The sequence below is a fragment of the Talaromyces rugulosus genome, chromosome II, assembly GCF_013368755.1.
Source record: "Talaromyces rugulosus chromosome II, complete sequence".
NCBI lineage: Eukaryota > Fungi > Ascomycota > Eurotiomycetes > Eurotiales > Trichocomaceae > Talaromyces > Talaromyces rugulosus.
In genome coordinates this window covers 1,437,613-1,461,039 of record NC_049562.1, presented here as the reverse complement: position 1 = coordinate 1,461,039, position 23,427 = coordinate 1,437,613, and the positions used below count along the sequence as shown (strand labels likewise).

General features: G+C 49.6%; 6 protein-coding genes across 6 annotated transcripts; 2 read left to right on the top strand and 4 right to left on the bottom strand.

Moving 5' to 3' along the window:
* Positions 1 to 260: 260 nt before the first annotated feature.
* Positions 261 to 6,425, bottom strand: TRUGW13939_02969 (uncharacterized protein; the record flags this gene model as incomplete). Its single annotated transcript, XM_035486155.1, has 12 exons — positions 261 to 512; positions 571 to 727; positions 791 to 951; positions 1,001 to 1,128; positions 1,338 to 1,447; positions 1,609 to 1,629; positions 1,694 to 3,138; positions 3,187 to 3,386; positions 3,440 to 4,762; positions 4,827 to 5,005; positions 5,747 to 6,339; positions 6,399 to 6,425. The coding sequence occupies 12 exons, from the start codon at positions 6,423 to 6,425 to the stop codon at positions 261 to 263; spliced, it is 4,596 nt and encodes a 1,531-aa protein (XP_035342048.1).
* An 854-nt stretch (positions 6,426 to 7,279) lies between these two features.
* On the bottom strand, positions 7,280 to 8,884 carry TRUGW13939_02968 (uncharacterized protein; the record flags this gene model as incomplete). The annotated part of the gene is made up of 3 exons (XM_035486154.1): positions 7,280 to 8,557; positions 8,621 to 8,692; positions 8,759 to 8,884. 3 exons carry the CDS (start codon positions 8,882 to 8,884, stop codon positions 7,280 to 7,282), a joined length of 1,476 nt encoding a protein of 491 aa, XP_035342047.1.
* A 93-nt stretch (positions 8,885 to 8,977) lies between these two features.
* TRUGW13939_02967 (uncharacterized protein) lies at positions 8,978 to 9,499 on the top strand (the record flags this gene model as incomplete). Its single annotated transcript, XM_035486153.1, has 2 exons — positions 8,978 to 9,257; positions 9,387 to 9,499. 2 exons carry the CDS (start codon positions 8,978 to 8,980, stop codon positions 9,497 to 9,499), a joined length of 393 nt encoding a protein of 130 aa, XP_035342046.1.
* A 5,188-nt stretch (positions 9,500 to 14,687) lies between these two features.
* TRUGW13939_02966 (uncharacterized protein) lies at positions 14,688 to 17,491 on the bottom strand (the record flags this gene model as incomplete). Its single annotated transcript, XM_035486152.1, has 5 exons — positions 14,688 to 15,860; positions 15,922 to 16,761; positions 16,811 to 17,030; positions 17,099 to 17,196; positions 17,321 to 17,491. The coding sequence occupies 5 exons, from the start codon at positions 17,489 to 17,491 to the stop codon at positions 14,688 to 14,690; spliced, it is 2,502 nt and encodes an 833-aa protein (XP_035342045.1).
* A 1,506-nt stretch (positions 17,492 to 18,997) lies between these two features.
* TRUGW13939_02965 (uncharacterized protein) lies at positions 18,998 to 19,756 on the top strand (the record flags this gene model as incomplete). Its single annotated transcript, XM_035486151.1, has 1 exon — positions 18,998 to 19,756. The coding sequence occupies one exon, from the start codon at positions 18,998 to 19,000 to the stop codon at positions 19,754 to 19,756; it is 759 nt and encodes a 252-aa protein (XP_035342044.1).
* A 449-nt stretch (positions 19,757 to 20,205) lies between these two features.
* TRUGW13939_02964 (uncharacterized protein) lies at positions 20,206 to 22,429 on the bottom strand (the record flags this gene model as incomplete). Its single annotated transcript, XM_035486150.1, has 5 exons — positions 20,206 to 20,642; positions 20,713 to 20,923; positions 20,994 to 21,003; positions 21,054 to 21,458; positions 21,516 to 22,429. The coding sequence occupies 5 exons, from the start codon at positions 22,427 to 22,429 to the stop codon at positions 20,206 to 20,208; spliced, it is 1,977 nt and encodes a 658-aa protein (XP_035342043.1).
* Positions 22,430 to 23,427: the final 998 nt, after the last annotated feature.

Sequence of the window (23,427 nt, the reverse complement as noted above, 5' to 3'; positions counted from 1 at the left end):
GAGGAGACTTGAGATGACGATACCCACTTTTTCTCTCTTTATGTCGCGTTGCTGTCGCGTTGAGTCATTTGTCGAACTGTTGTTCGTGGACTAGATTGATACCACTGTCGCGTTTCTGGTTATGCTTGTTGATACCCGCGGGTGGTCGCTCCTTAGTAATATTAATAGATTTTCCTATTCCGACTGAGTATCATGTAGTGGACTAGATTGAACGTAGACTATATTTATGGTGCTTATACGTATATACTATGTACTAGTGGCTAGCAACTATCAAGCATATCGCCGAGCGCGCTCTTCTCGGCATCGGTAATGGTCAGTCCATAGTGGCTCTTGACCTCAACCCAGGCCTCGGCATACGTGCAAAAGAAGTCGTCACTGGGCGGCTTCCACTCGTCTGGCGAGCGGTCACCTTTGCTCTCGTTGACGCTGCTCGTGACAGCCCACAGCTGCGGACGCGTGATGTCGTTGGCGTAGTCTTCGCGCTGGCTGGCTGTCCAGTTTGCGGCTCCGGACTATACTTTGATATCAGTACTTTTTTTTTTTTTGGGTAAAGGGTGGGTAGGAACGTACATTCCATGCATTCTTCAACGGCACCATGTGATCAATCTGCAAATCCGATGCGCTCGTCCACTCCTTTTCATCGTATGGACTTGTCCATGTGCCTGACGTCGACTCGCACGCAGTGTCGACTTTGACGTCCGTGCCGTCGCGCTTGAGCACGTACTCTCTATATTACTCTCGTCAATATACAAATACAAGTGTATAAGAAGGAAAAAAAAAGAGGGAATACCTAGTGTCGCAGTTATCCCCCTGCTGAATCCACGTCTTGAACTTGTCGCGCTCGTACCCGTCAATCTCGTCGCCCGAGCCGACGCTGAGTTTGGCCAGGAGTGATTTTGCGCTGGTGCTGGAGGGGATTCCAGTCTGCCATATTTCAAAGTCAGTATTTTTCTTTTTTACTTAGTGGAAAGAAGATGAATAGAAAAAGAGAGAGACGCACTGGGCTCGGTGCAGGCGCAGGCGCGGCCAGCGCGAGGGCGGCAGAGGAGATGAGTACGAGGACTGCGGATTTCATTTTTACTGCTGCTACTTTGAGACGCTTGAACGAGACAGAAAAAAAAAAGGGACCTGGGAAATAGCAATGTTTTAATATAGTCCGATCATCCTGCAGGTAATAATACATTATTAATGAATCTGCACTGTAACAGTGCAACCTCTCCTCCTTCCTCTTGAGGTTGATCGGCAAGCAAGCAAGCCCTAATCTGGCATCTCTAGTATCTAGTATCTACTACATCTCCGAGTAAGAGTAGATAACTAGTACACCCCCAATCTCATACATGATAGGACAAAGTCCGAATCAGACGTCTTGGCAGGACCAGCAATGCTGCACAACGCACAAACGTGATCAAGCCCAAAGGTCTTGGCGATGGGGGTTGGGGTTACATTGCTGCCGTCTTGTTATCAACTTAGCATCGACGATGCTCGTATTATTGACGATTGCACCATTCAAGGTTGTAGATCTGTTTCCATGGTAGTAGTATTATTCTAATCGAGTCGGTGTGTTTTATTCATTTATATACAAGAATTGGAACTGTGTCAAGCAGTCACCCTGCAATGGCGAGAACGTGTCTGTATCTGTTAGCTTCCCAATACTTTTCTTTTCAAAAGTGATAGATAAACAAGTGAAACTCACGATGTAATACTATCCATCCGCTCCGCCGTCAGCTTCAAACTAACCATCAACAGCTCCTGCGCAAGCCCCGGCTCTGCCGCCCTGAGCTCCTCCCACCGCGCCACATCCAGACACCACGCCACACAGTCCTGATCAACACGCACCGTTGCTGTGCGCGGCGTATCGCCAAAAAACGGTAGCTCGCCGCACGGTCTCCCCGCGACGATAAGCTCCGAGTATCTTCCTTGGGGCAGCGTGTATTCGGCGCGTAGCATGCCCGATTCAAGCAAGTAGAAAGTCTGTGGCGCGTCACCTTCGCGGTAGAGTACTGTGTTGCGAGCATATGCCTCACGTCGGAAATAGGCGCATGCCGGGAACCAAAAGTCTTCGGTTTTGTGGGTTAGGTCGTGAAAGGCCTGCAGCAGTAATGGGAGTGGTTGGCGATATGTCATCCATTTTTGGGGTGCGCGCACCGCGTGTTCGTCTTGGCTGAGGGTTTGCAGGGCGGCTTGTTGCAGATATGTGCGTCGTGGCGAGTGGCCGTATAGATCTGTAAAAGCCGGCTGTTTGCTGCTGCTGCTGTTGTCGTCGCGCGGCACGTCCAAATACTGTGCCTGCTGTTGCTGCTGCTGCTGCTCTTCCAGCCTCTTGGTCAGCGCTTCCTTGCGATTATAAAATATCGTGAGGTATTCGTTCTCGCAAAACTCTAGTGCAGAGTTGAGATCCTCAAAGATCTGAACCAGGCTCTCGTCGGCAAACAGACCAACGTTGTGCAGGCTCTTGCCCACTTCTCCCTCGACATCCAGCCCGGAAATCAGCGTTTGGACGTTTCGTTTACCCAGAATCCGATTGATGCGCGTCAGAGCCTCAGCCGCGGAAAAATCCAATCCGTTGACGCGAGAAAAGTCGAGCACGAGGAAGCGGATGGGCCGTCGATTGAATGCTTCTTCGTCAATGAGTCCACGCACCGTTGCTTCGACTTTGACAATCGTTCCAAAGAACAAGAACCCAGAAAGCTTAATGATCAGGGTTTGTTTTCCGGCGTCTTTGAGGAAGCGTTGTTGGATAGGCGGTCGTCTGACCGTCGATGCTGTGAATTCTCCCGAGTATGTGGCTCGAATGGCCGATTTGCGCGATGTCTGGACGACAAAGTTGACACAGGCCAGGATAATCCCGACGAGAATGCCAATCACAAAATCCCATGCTCCCATAGTCACGACGATGATAACCACCGTTAGATACTCTAGCCGGTGCAGCTTGCCCCATGTGTCCACCAACGCTTCCTCCATCAACTCAATACCAAGAAGAAAGATCAGAGCGCCAACAACCAAAATCGGGATGTAGCCGATAATCACAGGGCCGACCAACATGATGCCAGCTGTTGCTGCTGCCAGCATGATACCAGCCAGCCTCGAGTCGCCGCCACTGCCAATGAACATCAAACTGTTTGTATAGACGAGGTAATTCTAATTCGTTAGTCTGCAGTATACTATTAAACTTCACTACTAGCTTACCTGTATACTGCCTACAGACCCAGACAGCGCGTTTGTAACTCCATGAGCAATCAGTTCTCGGTCGACATTCAGATTATCCTCGCCGGTCGAAATTCCCAGGGCTGGCACGTTGATAGGAACGTGCAGCACTCCGAAAAAGGTCAGTGCGAACATGGCCGGGACCGTGTCGGCCAGAGCGCTCCAATTGACAGCAGAAATGTCTAGCAGAAAATTAGCAGAGGACTAATTTTGATTTATGTTAATAGATACTTACCGTAAAGGGAGTAAAAATGCCACCACGGGTTAGAGGCAGCTGGCGCTTGAAACACCCATCCGTTTCCTCGCAGGCTTTCCATTGGTATGCGTGCAATAAATTTGATCACGTAAAAAAGGGCGCCGACAAGGATAAAGTAGCCTCCGACCAAAAAGTTAGACTTGATAACCCGTTTCAACACGAGCAGGAAAATAGCAAGACACAATGGTATCATCCACAAAAACACAGTATCAAGGCTGAAAAGCTTCTGTAGCATGGGGACATTGTACTCTAAACTTCCAGGCAACCGAGCAGAAACCTCGACTCCCGTAGCAATCAAAAACCAGCCAACACCCCCAATGCATCCGATGAGAATGTGTCGCGGGAAGAAGCCGATAAGCGAGCCCAGCTTGCAGACGCCCATCAGGAAAAACACAAGCCCGGTGAGAACAGAGCTGATTGAGAATGAAAGAATAGTAGTGGCAAGCACGGATTTGGGATTATCTTCACCGACCCGATTGAGAATCATAAAGGCCATCTTGTGGAAAAAGGGCACGACCTCGATCATCTCGCTGCCGATGCCGCCCTTGAAGATGGACGCGCCAGACGAAAAGACTAGTTGGGATATGATCGTGCTGACGTAGAACATGGATATACCGTCCGACCCCAGATCGGAAAAGACGGCCTCGCCCAGCGGAAACAAGATCATTCCGTAGGACAGCGCATCCAAGATGTTGAGAAGCAGACCCAAAAACACGGCAGGCAGCAGACTGACAGGACGTACAACGCCTTCTTTCCATATAGCCCGTCGGTCCCAGGACTTTGGGTGTATAGCGACAGAGAATAAAGTTCCCACCCTGGAATAGGCATCCTGGACGGGGGACCTTCTCTGGACATACAACACAGACTGGCCCTCCAGGTCGGTAGCCGCGGTCCCATAGCTCAAATCTTTCGAATGCGTGCGCCTGCGGAGCAGCGATGTCCGCTCATCATCCCCCTCGACTGCCACTTCTTCCGATATCTCCGTGTCCAAGGGCACGGCATTGTTGTTCCCAAAACTACTTCTAGCCGGGTCGCATATCATAGCCGTGAGCGCCGAGCTCGAGAGCTGCGTGGGCGTAGGCGACCCGGAATCAGAAGAGCCGCCTTCCTCGATTGTACCTGGTTGCAGAAGAGCGTCATAGTTGTGGTCAGTGTTGTTGCTATTATGCCGATTCCGTCGAAAAAGATCCAGGCTCTGCGGGATATCGTCGAGCGAGGTGCTCGTGTCTGCATCGGAAATGGCCAGAGACGCAAGCTCGGCGGATTGCTCGCGGACGCCGTGAGAGGAATACTGCGCGGGATCTTTTTTTTTTTGCTGTTAGCTTTTTCCCCCCTCTTCCATCTGTCCAAGAACTAAGAAACTCACCTAGCGAGCCGTGAAAGGAGCGGTGATAGAAGGAGCGCGACGGGGTCTTGACATTGCTGCTCGACAGGAGAGAAGACTCTGCCTTTGAGATGGAATTAGCCGAAGCGGTGCTATCCTGGATGGCCAGTGCAGACGACGAAGCAGCAGCGTCGTTGTAGTTGTAGCTGCTGCTGTCTTGCCTGGAATCGCGAAACTCGCTCATGTCGTCGAGAGGAGGCGATCCAACATGAGCTGGCTGAAGGCGGTTCGGTTGGTCGGTCAGTCAGTCGCTCGCTCTACGGAGACGACGAGAATGAGGCATGCATGAGCATGATTGGCATGATGCGAGAAAAGACGAATATGGCAGAATGCAGAAATGATGAGGGGGGACTAGACTGGACTAGATCTGGACCGGGCGAGGCTTGCAGTGCAGGATGCAGAAAACAAGATTTGCGGCTAGTCTTTTCCGGCAGAGATAAGACTACGGAGCATTTTTTGCCTGCTGCAACGCTAAGCAGCTAAATAAATTCTGCGACATCGGTTGAAGACAAGCGTTACTTAACAAACATATACTGATCTAGTGATCCACTGTTTGTGATGCTATAAACGCTCTTACATAACAACGCTGCTCGTCTTATCTGCAGCGGGGCTTTTTCTACTACTAACGTCGACCTAGAGCTGCACGGCGGTTGCGCTGGTGGGGCTCCGATTGGATAGGAAACATATTTTTTTTTTATGGATATTTATTTAATAAATATTTACATTGATATTACTATTCCAATTCTCGTCGTTAGTAAAATATAGGTCATAAATGCATCAGCTCAGACGCTGCAGAAACCCCTGCGCAATGAGCCGTTCCACATCTCCCTGGCGCACGTAAAACTGGCTGTTTTTCGTAAGATTAATAGCGCTGAATAGCATCAGCATCAGCATCATCATACCATAGCAAAGAGAAGAAAAGAAGAGAGAGAAAAGAAACACACCCATATTCAGTCTGAATCTCGCCCGCGTCCCTGAGCACGCGCACGTCAATGAACAGATCTTTGGGCGGCTCCAGGCTGCCCGTCAGGTCGATATCTGTCCACTGGCCCTTGTGCGCAGCGAGCATGTCGCTATACTGACGAAAATACTCTTCTTCCTCGGGGCTGAGCGAGCTGCTCTGTCCAACACCACCACCACCACTTTCTTCCCCTTCCCCAGCATTCTGCTGCTGCTGCTGTTGTTGTTGTTGGTATTGATGCTCCAAAATATCAACTCCACGCCAACACATATCCTCCAACTTCTCCGCGCGCGTACGATGATACGCTAACAGACACCTCTTATTCCGGCGCATGCACAGATGATCCACGAGCAGGGCACATGCGATAGCCGGCTGCGACGAAGGATTGAATCCGCCGGCGCTGCCTTCAAAGGGCGCGAGATGGTGCGCGACATCCCTGTCGAGATCGCGTACTTCGCGCGCGACTGAGCGTACGATTTCGGTTTGGTAAGGGGGTAGGTAGTTGAGGGTTTGGGTGCGTTTGGCGTGTTGGACCTGTTGATTTTATCAAATATTAGCTGCTGCGAATGGGTTTTGTTGGGAGGAGAGAGTACTAGTTTGTTGCCTAACTCGCCGTACATTGTGCAGCGAGTTTTCTGGGCTGCATTGGAGAATGCAGGCCAGGGGATGCTTCAATGTTGTGTCGTGAATCGTCGTTATGGGATAATTAAAGGGCGGGGCAAGAAAGAGTAAAGACGCGTCGAGGCACTAGACCTAATATAGACAGCTGCAGCCTCAGGCACCGCCCGGCGTTTGTCGGGCTTTGCCTAGAGCTTGGCTTAACCTTGCATGATGACAACAACATATATCAAAACATTCAATGCTTATTGTGTGTACTTCTGCCTAAAACGCCAACCATCCAAATTGGATGCGCTACATACATTGCTGTGTCTGTCTACTGACCGCCATCTGTTCATATCAGTTTGAGCCGCCCGCCTGAAAAGAAAGAAAGCCTCCCAAAGTAGAAGTCCGGATCCACGATGCTGCTGCGATTAGAGACCGTAATCGGTCAAAATTAAAGCCAGAAGAAAATAACACATCCAGAGAAAAGAAGAACATCCAGAGAAAGAGTATCCAGAGAAAGAACATCCAGGGAAAGAACATCCAGAGAAAAACTTCCAGAAAAAAAAGTTTCAGAAAAAAGATGTCAATAACAAACCACAAAGATGAGAACAAAATATCAAATCAGTCAAACAAATCGGTCAAATTGCGTTGAAATGATGAACCGGAGATGATGAATGAGGTAAGATGGAGCGCGCTCTCATCCAACGAGGGTATCTCCCAGGCCAAAATAGCATACCCGACACCAAACTCCGTCCTAGTTCATGACAGTCGTTCAAAAGCATTAATTCAAAAGCGATGATTCAAAAGCAACAAGCAACAATTCACAAGCGATGATTCAAAGAGAGAAGAAAAGAAGAAAAGAAGAAAAGCCCTACTGGGAAGGGTATGTCGACTGTTGGAGCCAGCCATCCAAGTCCTTGCCGACTTCCGATGCCGCGTCTTCACACCCCGCCCAGATGTCGCCGTTTTCGTCTATGCCCGGGGTGTTGGCATAATTTACGTGGTCGAAACTCAGGTTGCCCGCGAGAGGAAGGTACGAGCCAAGATCCTGGCCGCCCTGCCAGTAAGGAAAGTTCTGGCGGTTGAATGCGCGCAGCTCGCCTGGGGCAACATCCGAGCTGAGGAGCTGCGGATCGAGTTGCGGCTCTTCCATATGGCTGACCGCATGGCCGTTTGGATAAGACCGCACAAGGTCTTGGTGGACACCGCCCGGGATGCCGACCAGACTGGTGGAGGTGCCGTAATGGCCAGTCATCAGACCTGCTCCTGAAGGAGGATGACCCTCATCGGGGGCCCTCATCATGTTGGGATTGGGAGGCATGAAATACCCGGTTTCGGTGGACGGGAAGACCTGCGGAACCAAAGGCCGACCCCCTGATAGCTGCCACGTTCCAGCGGGGTACCCTTCCAACAAGTTGTCGTGCGTGTCTAGGGGGGTCGAGTCCCGGCTGGTAAGCGAGCTACTCAAGCCCGAGGTCCTGGCCATCTTGTTGGGGAGTGCCGGGGATGAATGGCTGGGGCCGCGCAGATCTGACTCTTCCCCTTCGCTGGCCTCATCTTGGAGCGGACGTTTCTTCCTTGGCGGTGTTTGCGTCTTGTTGGGGGCGAACTTATAGTTCGGGTGGGCTTTTTGGTGGTTGTCGCGCTCAATCAGGGCAAGCAACTCGTACTCTTCTCTGATATGGGTCGGCTCCTTGGGCCAGCTCTGTCCGGAGACGCGGGAAACAACCTGGTGATTGTTTTGGGAGCACCACTCTTTGGTACGGTCGGCATAGGCAGATCGGTAAAGCATGAAAGAATTCATGGGTCTAGCGATCTTGCCGTTCTTCTTTTGTACCTCCCTGAGGCGCTCTTCGGTGTCTCGATGGGCCCATTGGCGCATGTTTTTCAGCGGAATATGGCCGAGGTGCTTCGTGAGCTCACTGAGGGGCTTGTCGATGACCGGGTTCGAGGCTCGGTCGACTTTGGCAGGCTTGGTGCGGCGCCTCACGCGGGGGGCTTTCAAGACCCGGACCTTGGGGGCGGTGGATGCTGATGGCTGTCCGCCAGGCATGGTGTAGTCGTTGGAAGGGAACATGCTGGCGCTGTTCGACGGGTTCGAGAGCAGGTCTGTCTCGGTCGACAGCTCTGGAGTCGATGCGTACTGGGACTAGGGTTTCCTCTGGTTAGCCAATTCTGGGTGGTGGGGTAGTTGGTGTTGCTCGATACCTACCGTCTCGTCGATTTGTAACGGAGCCATCGAAGCAACCGTTCCTGGAGAGAAGCCAGGAGGTGGGACATAGGTCTGAGCACGCGTGTGGTTAGACGCAGGCATCATCTCAGAGGGAGAGAGCGCGTGGGCACAACTTACTGGGCGGGATGTCATTCGTGAGGTGGAAGATGGCGGGGACATGGTGACAGGGTTGCCAGCGCCGTGTTGAAATTGATACCACTGGCGACCGCGGTCTGCCTCTGCCGGAGGGGCCCTGGCAGACATTGACAGAGGCGGAACAATGGGTAAGGGAGTCAAAAGAGAAGATCAGAGGCGCCGAGGCAAGAGTCAGAGGCAGAGTCGAGATCTCAAAGAGTGATGAAAGAGGAGAGAGAAGAGAAGAGGAGCGAGCGAGAGAGAGAAGAAAGCGGCGCTATTTGTACCAGGCAGGCGCGGCGGAAAGACGGCGGAAAGAAGCGGGCGGGAAAGCAGCAGGCGAGCAGGAAGGAGCGAAGGAGCGCAGGAAACGCAGGGCAACCGCACCGTGAACAGCACCGCCAGGGCGCAGATAGACGCCGCGCTCCAGAAACAGCGGCGGTGGAGGTGGAAACAGAGGCTGAAACTGGCGCACGCTTTGTTGAGAGCGAAACGAGAGCGCGTGAGTGGCTGCCCGGTCGGTGTGAGGAACGCCTCTGAGGATGTCAGGATCGCGGTGTGCAGAAGAAGCTGTGGTGGTGGTGGAGGAAGAGGATCGAGAGAGAGAGAGAGACACAGACAGAGGCTATAGAGCTAGCACAGCTAGGACCAACCGCAGCACTATATAACCCATTTAGACCCAACCAGGCCGGCGGCCGCATCGGCACAAGCGCCAGCTCTGGCCAGCTTGTTAGGGCTACTTAGCCGCTAGCTGGCGACCGACGTGCCGATCGCCCGTATTGTCGCCGTATTTTTGGTACGGGCTATGGCAGTGCCAATTATAGCAGATCGCAGATCACCCGGCAAAAGCTGGCAAAAACATTGCCCATTTCCCATATCTCTCTGTCTATCTACACCGCGCTTCTCGACCTGTCTCTTCTCGCGCAACCTATCTCAGTCGCTCACCCTCCGCCACGAACAACACCGCCCGGGCGCACGCAAAGCACCACCGCGTTGGCGAGGCTGGGCCGGATCTTGATTTAATGTCTCCGCTCACGTTTCCAACAAATACCTGCCGTTTTTTTTTTTCTTACCCGCCCCTCCTCTCCATCCCCTCGTGGGCTATTTTTGTACAAAGAATATAAACGCCACCCTCCAATGTTAAAACGCTGGATCAAGATGGACATTGAACACAACCCGACGCATTCTGGATAGTCTTGTTTTGTCGAGTTTCACCATGCTACACGCGAGCCGGAAGCAGCCAGCCTACACCATCAAATGTAAGGGACACGCACGGGCCAGGGCGAGCCCGTTAGAACGTAAATATAGGCTAGTAAATATAGCATGTTTGCACTCGGTGCTGGACGCAAGTAAGCAAATATAGAAGTACGACTGTCAGAACTATAGTTCTCGTATGCCATACCGGAAGTGTAAGATGCCGCGGTAAGATACGGCTCCACCGGCGCGCAGGCCACACGGGACTGGCCATGTGCCCGCCGGAAACTTTATCCTGATCTGACAGATGTCATATCGGTACGGAATGCACATGCAAGGAGCACTGCACGTTGTATGTATTTGCTTATTCGATTTCACTAGCCTGCGAATATGGTATGAAGAATGCTCTCTTTACTTTGTTTTGCATCTTGCTCTCAATGAACGATCATGTCCTAATCGAGCCTCACAGACATATGGCTAATGCACCTGATCTAATATTGATAAAGACTCCAGTTGACACATGTGTCAACTCGAAACCACATCCCCTCTAGACAAGAACAGCAACAACGACAACAAAACAGATAAAAATACGTTTCATTGTTTCAGAAATAGAACGCTGAATTCAATCATAAATCTTGACCAAAAAAATAGAACATCTCCGGAACGATGCGGTAAGCTTCCGGATCGCCAGTCTAGAGAAAGCTTTCTTTCATGCCCTCTCTTTTAGAGGGTGTGCAGTGCACATGGCAAAACAATGACCTTGACTCTATACCAGCCCCTCCCGTTGGATCGCGTGTAGACTCCGAGAGGGAAAAAAAGATGAGAGATTTTGTCGAAGTTTCTGAGTTTTTGGTTTATTTTAGTTTGCCCCAGATGGTGGTGAATCATACAGATACGGAGGCGGGATATCTACATGGCGTAGTGGTATTACTCAGAACTAGGCCTAGATCTATCTTCCCTTCCCTGCGGTTGATCATTGCATGGTTCGTGAGGCTAAGTCTGGTAACCTGGGGTATCGGCAAATGGGTTGCTTAATCAACTTAGACTAAATCCGTCACTTCCCATATCAGCTGCCCTGTCTACGGCGGATTTAAAAACTAGGAGGAAAAGGAAATTACGAGGACCTCGATCCAGACACTACTGAAAAAGTGGCACGAAAAAAATAAGTATCCTAATTGTCAAGTTTGTAGATCATGAATGATCGGAGGCACGCATGAAATTTGGCTTCATGGAATATTGCCCGAACTCCCCCGCCGCCCATCTGATTGGTCTCCGCAGAGATAGCAACATGACTAAATGACGATCACGGCTGCCCGTTAGAACTAGTGCTCGTTACTTCGTATCTCCGTACTTCCGTACACGGGAGTATTGTAGAATTACACTTTCAGACTAAGATGCACATCGTGACGTGTAGTTGTTGATTGGGCGACTCGGACATGCTCGTTACTACTTTTTTTACCGTGTACTCCGTAGGACCCAATACGCGCAGTACTACATACTACTGACAAGTTACAACTGACAGAAAGTGGGGCGTGCAAATCCGGCAGCTCGTGTCCAACGAGCAAGAGCCACTGCAAGCACACGGTGTCGGTTTGTTATTGGAGTACACTGATATCATAGTTACCTGGTATCCTAAAGAGGGCATCCCGGTCCAGCTAGGCGACGCTCCCAATCACATCAGATACGTGGCGGCTAGGGAAAATGCATCCTCCCCGGATCAGCCAATCGTTGCGACTCCGAAGCAAAGCCAGGCTCCACAATGGGGCCCACGGGCTAAGCCTGCAGCTACTCTATCCCAGATAAGGTTAGCGCCTCAGCTGTATGAAATTTGGTACGGGACGCGGGGAACTCGAAGTCGTAGCCCCACTTGGTGCCACCCGCAGCCGCGCTACTGGACGAACCAAATCTCGGGACGCCTGCCATGTGGGGCCTCGAGGTCGCGAACCACCAAAGGTACTGCTTAATCGGGCCAAGCGCATTTTCCCAATGTCAACTGACTCAGGGCGCCCAGGTTGTAACACGCCTATCATTATTTCCGTATCTACCTTTTTTTTTTTTTTTTTTTTTTTTTTTTTTCGCGCGCGCGTCTATTTTCCGGGCTGCTGATTCGTTGACGCCGCATCCCACCTTCCAGAACGGGCCCGCACACTAATGCGAGGTTCGTTTGGTTTTGAGCGACTTTTTAAATAATTTTTTTTCCCTTCGCGTCAACGGTACGACGGCTTGTCTTCCTATTTGCCCAGATCGTGGAGCGTTATATACTCCCGCTTCACTTTTGCTCTAGGTCGGGCGGCAAGCAGCAAGCAAATCATCGAGGGTGAACTTTGAAGGGGAAATAATAATAACGCCCCAACTTTGGGGAATCTGGCTCCTTCCTAATCCGGAGATCACCCTTCTTCCCTTAACTCTCTCTCTCTCTCTCTCTCGCTGTCACTTTTTTTCCATTCTGGATAATGTAAGTGGCAACGCTCCTCTCCGAAATTCTAGCGAATCTACCACGGAGCAACCCAAACATTGTGATTAATTTAGGTGATTACCTTTACATACCACCAAACCCCGTATCAGCCCCCCTCCCACCCCCCAGAAAAAAACGGTTCTGACGCATTAGAGCGCGCCGTTATGAATGTTGTTGGTTTATTTATTTTTTATTTTTAACTCTCTTCGGCCTACGCTCGGCCTCTCGGCCCTTCGCTGTTCTACTTACCCGATTGCGTATTCAGTTACGGTAATTAGCACGATGAGCGAGGATAGCCGGTGAGCGGCATTATTAATTCTCGTGACTGAACACGTATGCATGTGCAGGCAATAGTGTACCCAACACTCTGGTTCTGGTTCTGGTAGGCGGCGACGGAGGTAGGACGGACTCAAGACGGAGTTTGTGTACCCGTGTCCCCTAATCAATAATAATCTCGCACGACAACACGCCGTCAAATTACGATCGACTGCTGTTTTTTTTTTTCCCTTGTACGAGGGTGCAATCATACTACCCTCTTTTTTTGGGTGTGTTTCGTTTAGTAGATAATGTATGTATATTTTCGTACATGTATACTCCGAGATGTCAACTAGTATATACCTGAGGAATACACATGGGAAGTCAGTCAGTGCTCCTCGAGTATGATTAGATAGACTACGTAGTTCAGCCGCGGCATGCTACACGATCTTAAGGGGAAAAGAAAATATATGATGTGTCCATTCCTCGGACTTCCTGCCGTCCTATGCTCAAGTGCTTAATTCTACGAACCCGTTTTCTCGGCCCAAGATAGGCATGCCTGCCTTACAATATCTATGTAATCCAACGGACTTCTTCGGACCATTTGTATTCATTTCGGTATACTACGTACTCGTTCCGAATCTCTGGAAGAGAATTCGAATATCGCCTACATGTACATATATGCTGTGCACATGTGCATTAAGGCGCCCGGCAGCCAGCCCCCCAGCCAGCCACAAAGCATGGATTGATATCTTATCTCGCTGGGGTTGCACAGACGTGGAAATTTGGTTATATTTCTTTTTTTTCTTTCTCCCCCTCTCTCTCTCTTAAACACGGACCGGATTCTTCTACATACATACTATGTACATATTAAATGATGTAGATCTTTTGCTGTCTTTGGGCCGAGTTGCAGCGTAGGTGGGTGGTAGGTATGACAGTTGTTCGTTTGCAGATGAGTGTGAAGATTTGTATATTTTATTTTTTTTGGGTATCAATTATCAATTCATCTGGAGAATTTTTTTTTACCTTACGCGTTGCTCTCACTTGTCCATTCGCCTGCGTTCTGACTAGCACTGAGGTATTTCTGCAAGGCCCCAGTCTATTTCGGAGGCCGACCGCGATTGTTACATGTAACTGTAACATATTTCGACGACGAACTGAGCTTGTGGAACATGTGGCAGTGCATCTTAGCTGAGACAGGGAACAAAATCGCCTATACTGAGATCCGGGGAAGAGGGGGGGGGGGGGGGTTCAACTGTTAGGAAGAGCTAACGGCTTGTAGAAGTGGCCTGGCGGCGGAGCACTTGAGGCGTTGGCGGATATGGTCCAGGCTTCCAGGCTGTGCGCTGCTCGAGAGAGCAGACGGCATCATTTTTCGATAATTTGGTGGATATCCTGGAACGAGGGAATAAGTTTTATTACTTGTATGCATGTGAGGTCAGGTTAGGTAGGTCTGTGGAACGTTTGAAAACGGCGATTGTGTAAACAGTCAACGGCACATTGATGTGCACCGGGTGCAGATGTCGTTCATTATATATTTATCAATTTATAATCGTCTATGGTAGTCAACTGGTACTATTTATTTAAACATTTGAAGCATATGCCTACATACGTAGCCAGTTGATGTTGAATATATATAATTGACTAGTATATCTACTAATATATAATAGTACTTATAATATTGAATACTATAATATACTATAACTGATGTCTTTTAATGCTATCCGCGCTAGGCGAATCTCTATCAAATGTGATGTATCATAATAATAATAAAAAACACTACCAAATGTGTGCTGCATCCACCAACAAATCAGAAAGGCCAAAGAAAAAAGAAATAAAACAATCCAACCGCCGCAGGGAAAAAAAAGTATTCTAGCTCCATTCAACACAGGCGAAAAATGCCCCTTTAAAAAAAAAAGAGAAAAAAAAAAGAGAAAAAAAAAAGGAAAAACACGAAAAATACAAAAATTATATGCACAAGCTGCCCGGCATGGAAGGTCTCAAAACTTCCCCCCAATCACATCCCCCTCACTGCCGCTGTTGTACATCCGGCCACGACGCCAGCGAAGGCAACGAAGCCCGAGAGCCAGGATCCAACCCTGCTGCTGCTGCAGCGGCGGCGGCAGCCTGGTTTTCGCGCTGGCGCCGTTCCTCCTGCTCGGGTGTCATCATTTTCACTGGCGGTGGGATGGGAGCGTCCGCGGAGCTGCGTCCCATTAGTTTAGGGCTTGGCTCTAGTCGGTGAATTGGCGGCAGTATAGCAGCGCTTCCGACGCCGCTACCTGCAGTGACAGGCCGCGGTGAATTCGAGTTCTTGGTCGGACTGAGACCCGACAGCGTCAGATTACTCTGAGGTCCGGGCGGCGGAGGAGTTGCATACGAAAACGAATCAGAAAACGACGTGCGTCGGTCGAAGCTAGACGAAAGAGGCACCTGTGGCCGAGCCGCCATGTGCTGGCCAAACGGTGTCGACGGCAGTGATCCGTTTGCTGGCGTAGAGTGAGGAAATCCAGCCAGAGGGCCGACGTCACGATTGCCCTGGGTCGGTGACATGGACGGACGATTCTGGATCGGCGATGGATGCGCCTGGCTTTGCATCGAATGGGAGGAAGATGGGCGGTGTGACGATAAGGGGTTGCCGGAAAGAATGTCTTGCAATGCGGAAGACGATCTTTGGACTGGCTGTTGGGGGTAGTGTTGGTTAAACGCTGGCTGCGGTGGAAGACCCAACGGGGATGATGCCGGTCCAATTGATGCCTTGGATGGGGATGCTGTTGGTACTTTGGACGGCGATGCAGGCGCTGCAAAAGTGTCAAATGATAGGTGCTGGCCGTTGGAACTCGGTTGGGAACGGCGTTCTGGCGACGGAGGATGAGCGCCATTGGATTGGGCACGATGTGGTAGCAGCGCCGGCTGGGGGATGTTTGTAGCCGCAGTAGACAGTGGCTGTGAAGTCTTTGGGACCAAAGGACTCTGCTCTTCTTTCTTTGCAGGAGCTTTAGCTGTTGCTGGCGATGCAGATCCGATACGGAACTTGAGCGGAGGTATCTTGGGCCGCTTGGCCTCTTCTTCACGGCGCTTGCAGTCATTGCATACCAAATGGAAATCGTCTTTCTCGGCTTCCTCCTGCGAAATTCCGAGACATTTGCTGTGCTGCCAGACGTTGCAGCGGTCGCAAGCAACGCTGTGAGAACCATCATCCTGTAGAACCAGTTAGCATGTGCGAGACGATGATATAGATAATGGCATAAAAATGACTGACAATATTTTCTCCATGAACACCACAGCCAGCGCAGTCAAAGATCCATTGGTCCTCTTCTGCAAGCTCCTCCAACTCTTTCTTGCGCTTGTCCATTTCAGCCTTGAGGTGCCTCTCTGAAACTCGTCCTTCGCCAGACTCGAGCTTCTTCTGTTCTTCTTCAAGCCGGTTCATTTCCTCTTCCTGTAGAATACGCTTTGTTTCCCGGTCCTTGATTCGGCGCTCACGCGTCATAATCCGGTTCTGCCTCTCGTCCTCCATCTTGCGTTGGTTTTCTTGATCCTTCCTGGCAGCAGCAAGTTCTAGCTCGTGCTTGCGAACGGCCTCCTCAGCTTCTTTGTCTCGTCGCTCTTTGTCATGCTTCTCTTGTAGACGACTAGATCGTTTGGCCCCGGCTATAAGTTGTAGATTGAAAAGCTCCTTGTCTCGTTTCTGGCGTTTGCGCTCTTCCGCCTCTTGTGCCTTTTCGAGAATTGGTAAAACACCTTCAATGAGTCGATCTCTCAGCGATTTCTCGTTCGGGTCTCTCGTCTTGCGAAACGACTCGATAAATTCCTGATATTCCGGAAGGGAGACCGCAATGCATTCCCATTTAAACCCGCCGGAGGGGTCTTCGCTAGCATCCTGGCCGTTTTCTGTCTCCTCTTCATTATCTGCCTCAGAGCGGGTGGAGACTCTCCTTCGCTTAGAGGATCTCGCGGCAGCCTTGGCTTTCTTGGAATTCGCTTTCGGTCTCGCAGGGGCGGCGGCGGGGATGGGGGGATCACTGCGGCGATACAAACGGTTGTCATCTAGAACATAGTAACTCCGGTCGTCGCTATCCCAGCCAAATTCCTCGACTCTCTATAAGATATTAGCAGGGAAAAAAGTAATTCAGAAGCTGGTAACAAACCCATTGCGTCTGTTCTGTTTCCTTCTGCTCGGGCATCTTTTCGCGAATGCGATCCGGATTCCACAATGTCCATTGCGATAGTCTGTGTAGCACTTGCAATTTCAAAAAGACGTCAAAATCCCTAAACTTGTTCGGCTCTTCATCGTAACCAAAGGGATTCACGAGGTGGGGGGCTTTCGCATTGTACTGCCGACGCGTGTATTCGTCGAAATTTTCGAACCTGTTCATCAGAGCGACACTGGTTAATTTCTATGTGCACAACAACATTTAGCGACAGGTAACACATACGATAGTCCCCGATGCGACGAGACGAATTTGAGTAGCGATAGTCCGATATCCATAAGCTTGTCTGACGCTTCTGGTTTGAGGCATTCCATTTCCAAGTCCTGATGACGAAACAGTTAGCCCTAGCCATATTTGGCGATACGAACCCCATGGGTACAGCATTAGGCGACGATATTCAAGTTGCGCCTTGAATAACACGGAAAATGATTTCAGGGTGGACAGTACCTCGATACCAAAGTCTTCATCAATCTTCATGACCTTCCCAAAGATGAAGATATACTGCATGAGAGAGGAAAACTCCCAGCAGTTTCGAATCTTTTGTAACAAGCTCTGGTCCTCCGCCTTTTTGACCGGCTCTGCCTCCATCTCGGAGTGAGCACGCTTTCGCGATACCATGGCTGCGGCAAGAAACCAGCGCCGAGCGCGCGTGAAGAACGAGGTCGATTTGGAAAAGAAATCGCGATCGAAAAAGAAAAGAAAAGAACGAAGAAGATTGATCGAAAGGAAAAGAAGTCAATCAGAATCAGCGGCTGAGAGGTGATTCACGAGTTCCCTGAATGGCTGAGGCGGCGACGCGGGCGATCTGGTGAGGCGCGCGACGTGATCCCTGCGGCTCTTTGCCGGACGGAGAGTTTTATTTGACCACGGGCGATTGGATAGTTCTCGTTGGACAGCTTGGCCGTGAGCAATCGTTAATTAGTCGAATATTACGCACTTGCTGGGCTAGGGGGCGAGTAGCAGGCGAGCGGCGAGCAAAAAGACGTGTCGGCGCTAAGACAGTCGGGCAAATCAATGATCAATGACGGCGCTCCTCGCGTCGGCCTTTTTCCGGTTATATTAGCGATGCACATCGTCTAGTCCGAATGCGGACGTCACGTGTCGTACCAGCATTCATGATTTATCGAATTTCTGTACGCTTAATTATTGTAGAAAATCTATCTGTAAAAGGAATAAGAGATAAAGGAACCTTTTTTTTTTTTCAAATATTATTTAGCAAAAAAATAATCGTATGCCGCCCCAAATTACATGTAAGAGTTCCGGGTTCTTGTGTAGTATTGATGCTATTGTTCGATATTCACTACAACCAGGCACAATGAGAGAAGACCCAAAGGCTCCTATTGGCTGAAACCAAGCATACAAATCGATCAAAACCGGAGCAGTAAATGGGATTGGATGGCAATAAAACACTAATCCTCTGCATGGAAGTGTGGAGAAACTATAAATAACAATAGGAATCATTCATCTATTGAACCACCAAAATGGCGTCATCCTCGAATTTCCGATATCAAGAGTGTAGGATTTGAGACCTATGGCAAGGCAGCCTCCAATGCATGCCTTTTTTTGTTCTGAAACTTGATTCCAGACCTACGTCTCCCTACAAGCCTGGGCGCTTCTGGCTTTATGAACCTAGCAGGAGATTACAGTGCATCTCAACCTTCGCCTAAAAACCAAAACCGACTTGCTCGGTCATGAAATTTTATTTAAAGAAAACCATATCGAGTAGGTGGTGATCGGGGCTTCCTGTGACATTACATAGATTTCGACATCAGCTCTTTTAGAAAAGCAACTGAATTGACAGCGAGCAACCGAGATCTTTTAGACCAGGCGTCTGTGTTGACCATGCGTACTTGATAATCGTTCTGTCACCAGGAAAAATACCTCAACATGGAGTGTAGCCAGGGCATATTCTCAAGAACCTTGATTTTGTCTTCCGGGTCGAATCCGGTCAATTAGGGCTGCTTGATCAACAGCCGGGTGTCTTCCGGATCCCCGGGTCGGGTCCGTCATTTCCTCTGTAGAGAGTCTTCAAATAACAGCACGAAAATTCTCAAATAAGAAAGACCACGGCCTCAAATAGCATCCATAATTTTCCATACAGCTGTATTAGCAAAGCAAAGTACCATGGGTGTTCACACACAGCTGGAGGGAGCCTGGGCTCATATTAGCACAACATACAAGCCTGGAATGATCGAATTCATGGGAAGCGTCTTCGGCCAAGTTATCGGGTTTATCGTCCCAGCAACTGTGTATTTGATGATAGATACCCTGTTTCCGAAATTCTCCCAGCGTCATAAGATCCAGGGTGCCCGCCGGCAACCAAAACCGCAGCAAATCCGGCACTGCGTTGTAATCTGCCTCTCAAACCACGCCTGGTTAGCAACCCTTCATTTCCTAAGTCATTACATGACCGATTTCAACCACTCCTATCTCGAGATGGCTCCAACTTTGCCATCTTTAACGACTTTCGTTGCGGACTTCCTCTTCGGCCTGCTAGCCCGCGAAGTCCTCTTTTACTACGTTCACCGAGCCTTGCACCACCCCAGAATCTACGTCTACATTCACAAGATGCACCATAAGTACATCACGCCCGTTGCTTTTGCCGCCGAGTACGCTCACCCGGTTGAGCATCTTTTCGCCAACGTGCTGCCTATTACACTCCCTTTGTACCTTAAAGGTACGCATTTTCTCTCATTCTTGGCCTTCAGCATCTTTGAGCTCTGGGAGGCCGCAGCAGACCATAGCGGGTATGACTTTTTGAAACTGCCCCCAGCAGAACTGCATGATTTGCACCACGAGAAATTTCGTGTTAATTATGGGACTATTGGGTTGATGGATTGGATTCATGGGACGAACGTGGTGGGGTGGGATCGCCGCGGGTAGAATCAGGGGACGAAGAGGTGCTTAAATGAAGATGGCCAAACACGACCAAAGGGACCGACTCAGAAGTCACTTGGGTAATGTCTCGATATTTTTTGCGTCTGTAAATGGTGTGTCTCAGCTGGGTACTAGGGATTTTAGAGAATTAGGGTTTAGTTGGGTCACATGATAGTACATGTAGTGCTGAGGTTACTCTTTATATCATTGCTGCATGTATATATGATTTGCGCAAAAAAGTATATATATATATATATTAATAAATAAATCTCAAAAATGTTCCAACTATATGCATACAGGAGAGATTTCATACAAACGATCGCACACGATCAGCTGTGTTGAGGTCGGCGGCCCCTACCTCGTTGTGACAACACTAAGACTGAGGTGCAATCCGTTTGGAGGCAGGACCATATAAGAATATCTCAGTAGAAGGTTCCCAGAAGACAGTATCCGCTTCAGTCCAACCCAAAACTATTGGGAAAGTCAACACGAGTCAAGAACCCTAAATCGTCAAGACTCGGTCCCAAATTTTCAGCAACTTCTTCCCAGTTGAAGAAGGGGGCTTGTGTTAGGTCGCTGTTATCTGGATGATCGTATGTATCATAAGACTGGAGGATGTTGTTTGGAATCTGCGACGAAGCATCACCTGCAAGTTCCGCCCCTGGCTGTTGTGAATGTGAATGTGAATCACTTGGTACTGCTGCTACTGTTTGACGACAAGCTGCTTCGAGAAATTGAAGTGTGTTGCTGGCAGACCGGCTGAATGTAGCCATATACGCGAGGATCGTAGTTGCTTCGCGCCAGGCATTTCGCGCCTTGTTTATCGCGATTGAGTCTAGTATAGACGGGGCGGAGAATGACATGAGCAGGACTATTGCGGCGGTTGATACATCTGTTAGAAACCACGTTGGTTGGGTGGTTAGTATCAGCAAGAGAAAAAGGTACCATCGAAAAACACATACAAAATCCATTGTACCACCACGCATCAGCGACGTTGGTTTGATATGTCTCATGAACTAAATGAGTAAGATCAATGGCTGACATCACACAAGCGGTGGCGCATTTGCTGGACATGGAGGAATATAGAATACTCTGCGTCGGTATCTTATCGGAGGTCCAGTTGGCTTGCCACTCATTCCCATCCCTGCCCCTGTCCGTGCTTCCGGATTCTCGCTGTCTTACTGTCTCAGAATACAACTGAGTGAACATAGGTCGGTAGAGCAGTAGGTGTAGATGAATATACCTGTGCTAGCCTATGAGAAAAGGAGCTTCTATAATATTTAGAAAAAATCGAAAAACCCACCTGGCGTGAAGCACATTTCGCTGCTGTGTAATTGCTAGGTTTGACTGTCTCTCCGTATACGTTGCAGACGGCGCAGAGTTCCACTTAAGAAAAGAAGGAACATTAGTTTCAAACCAGTTCAACTGCCTTTCAATGTCAAGGACGGTGTCGAGTCCTTCAAGGCTTGTGGTCCAGGGTGATTTCGATGATTGTTGACCTTGACGTGACCGACCCCGCCAGGCTTTGTAAACATCCGCTAGAATTCTGTCCAGTATATCATAGAGCTTGATAGCTTGGATATAGAATGCCATCAAGCAGGGCCCCTCATTATCACCTTGGTCGTGAGATGTATCCGAGTCGCTGGGTGGGGGAACAGGAGCAAGATGGGTGGTCATGCTCGGTATACCGTATGTCATGCTCAAGGTACTGTAGGCCTTGGATTAGCGCAAGAAGGGGAAAACACGGGGTTTCGGGACTACTAACATATCTAGCATAACACATCCATACCAGGTTCGCCTTCGAATGTCAGATTCTAAAGGCTTCAATGAAGCGAGAATATCTGATCCATGTAACCCTAGCCCGAGGGCAACTCTGCAAGCCACTCCAACGGAATTCCAGCATCGACTGGGATATGGAGAGCTTTGCAAATACAAAGCTGAGATAAGTAATGTTTGAACAACGCCAAGAGTGTTTAATTCGAGAATATCAAGCCCAATGAAGCGTTTCGCTCGGAGAAAGAAGGAATGGGCGACAGGCTCACGTTCATCAGGTGCAATATCTGCGAAGTGACAGCCGAGAGCAAAGATCATATTGAGTGCACAATGAAAGACAATAGATTTAGATCCGGAATCCGCTTTTGATCCTAATCCAATTCTCAAGTCTGTTATAGGGGCCTTGGGCTCGTCTTCCGCACACCAGATGTTGCGATAGGCCGCCTCGAAGCTTGGACGGTGGAAGAAAGGATAGAGAATATAGACCTTTTCAAAAAAGCAGTTTAAAAGGTGATCTGCCAAGGCTCGTGGCGGCATGACAAATTCGTCAAGCCTGTGGTCGGTGAATGTATCCTGAAGTTTAGTATTGAAGGCAGGTTCGGCATGCGAACTATCCGCTAGTTGCAACGGCATCGATTCTCTGGCAAGACGCATAAGGGAGGCAGTGGATGAGCCACCATAGAACTGAACTCGAGTTGATCGGCTTTTTGGTTCCCCATCTGGGACCGAAAGCTGGCCCATGCCCGTTATGTGGCCTTCGTTATCGTTGAACAACGGCGACTCGTGAAGGTTTGTGCTGTCTCGTTGTTCGCCAGCCGGTCTCTCTGTCGAGGTCTTGCCTTGCTGAGGTCGCTCGAGTCTCCCATGGTTTGGTGTCTCGCCAACTTCGAAGCTCGTAGAACCCATATTCCTAGCCGTAGACTCTGTAGTAGACTCAGTTTCCCCTGCCACCGCTATTCCTTGCCTGCTGGATCGACTTGGCTGCTCGCGTCCAGGGGTCGCATGCGTCTGGATCGGGACCCCTGCTTTCAAACAGATGTCCTCCAGTTCTTTAATCCGCTGATGAAGGGTATAGAAGTATCTTTCTTGAATTGGATTCCGTGGTCCTCGGAGGCGCACTAGGAGGTACGCAAAGGAAAGACTTACTCATCTCTACTAGCGGAGCGAGGATTGTGCGTGCTATAGACACACTGATCAATACGATATGAGCGCCTCTCACACGGTCCGCAGATGGGCTTAATTCCGTCGCAGCGAATCTTTTTCTCCCTACAGGAGTCGCAAGCTAAGGAGACCTTGCGACGAACTGTAGCTCGTCGTCTGGCGTCCCCGCTAGCTTGAGTGGCCATTTTCCAGGTATTAGGCAATGTGCCAACGGGCCACTACGAGTAACTTCAAGTGACATTCATAACTAAGTAGGAACCTGGGGTTATATGCAGTCTTGAGTTTGGAATACTACTAAGATGTTTCCATCCTAGCTAGATGTCCCAATAAGGTTTGCCCATTTGTGGGGCTGTGGCGTTGTGGGGTGGGATCTGGAGTCAGTGGGTCATACATCATTCAGAAGGGAATCATGCAAGAAGTACCGCTCTGTTTGCTAGAATATGATTCCCTATTATTTTACGGTATCGAGAGGCATTAATTTGCAACATATCTCTTCGACTAAAATATGCTCGCGGCCTTCTAAGAAGAATACATGCAATGAGGCATCATATGTAATGCTCCGGATCCTTTCCGGGCTCGGGATTGACCCGGTTTATACCAAAAACAATCAGTGGGATATCGCGGATAACAAGCCTTGGTTTACTCAAGCAAAGATTAGAATGCCTCGGGTGGCTCCGTTAACACGGGAGAATTCCGGAATGACTTGGTTTGGACTCAAAGGTGGCAGAAAGGAGTATTTCGTA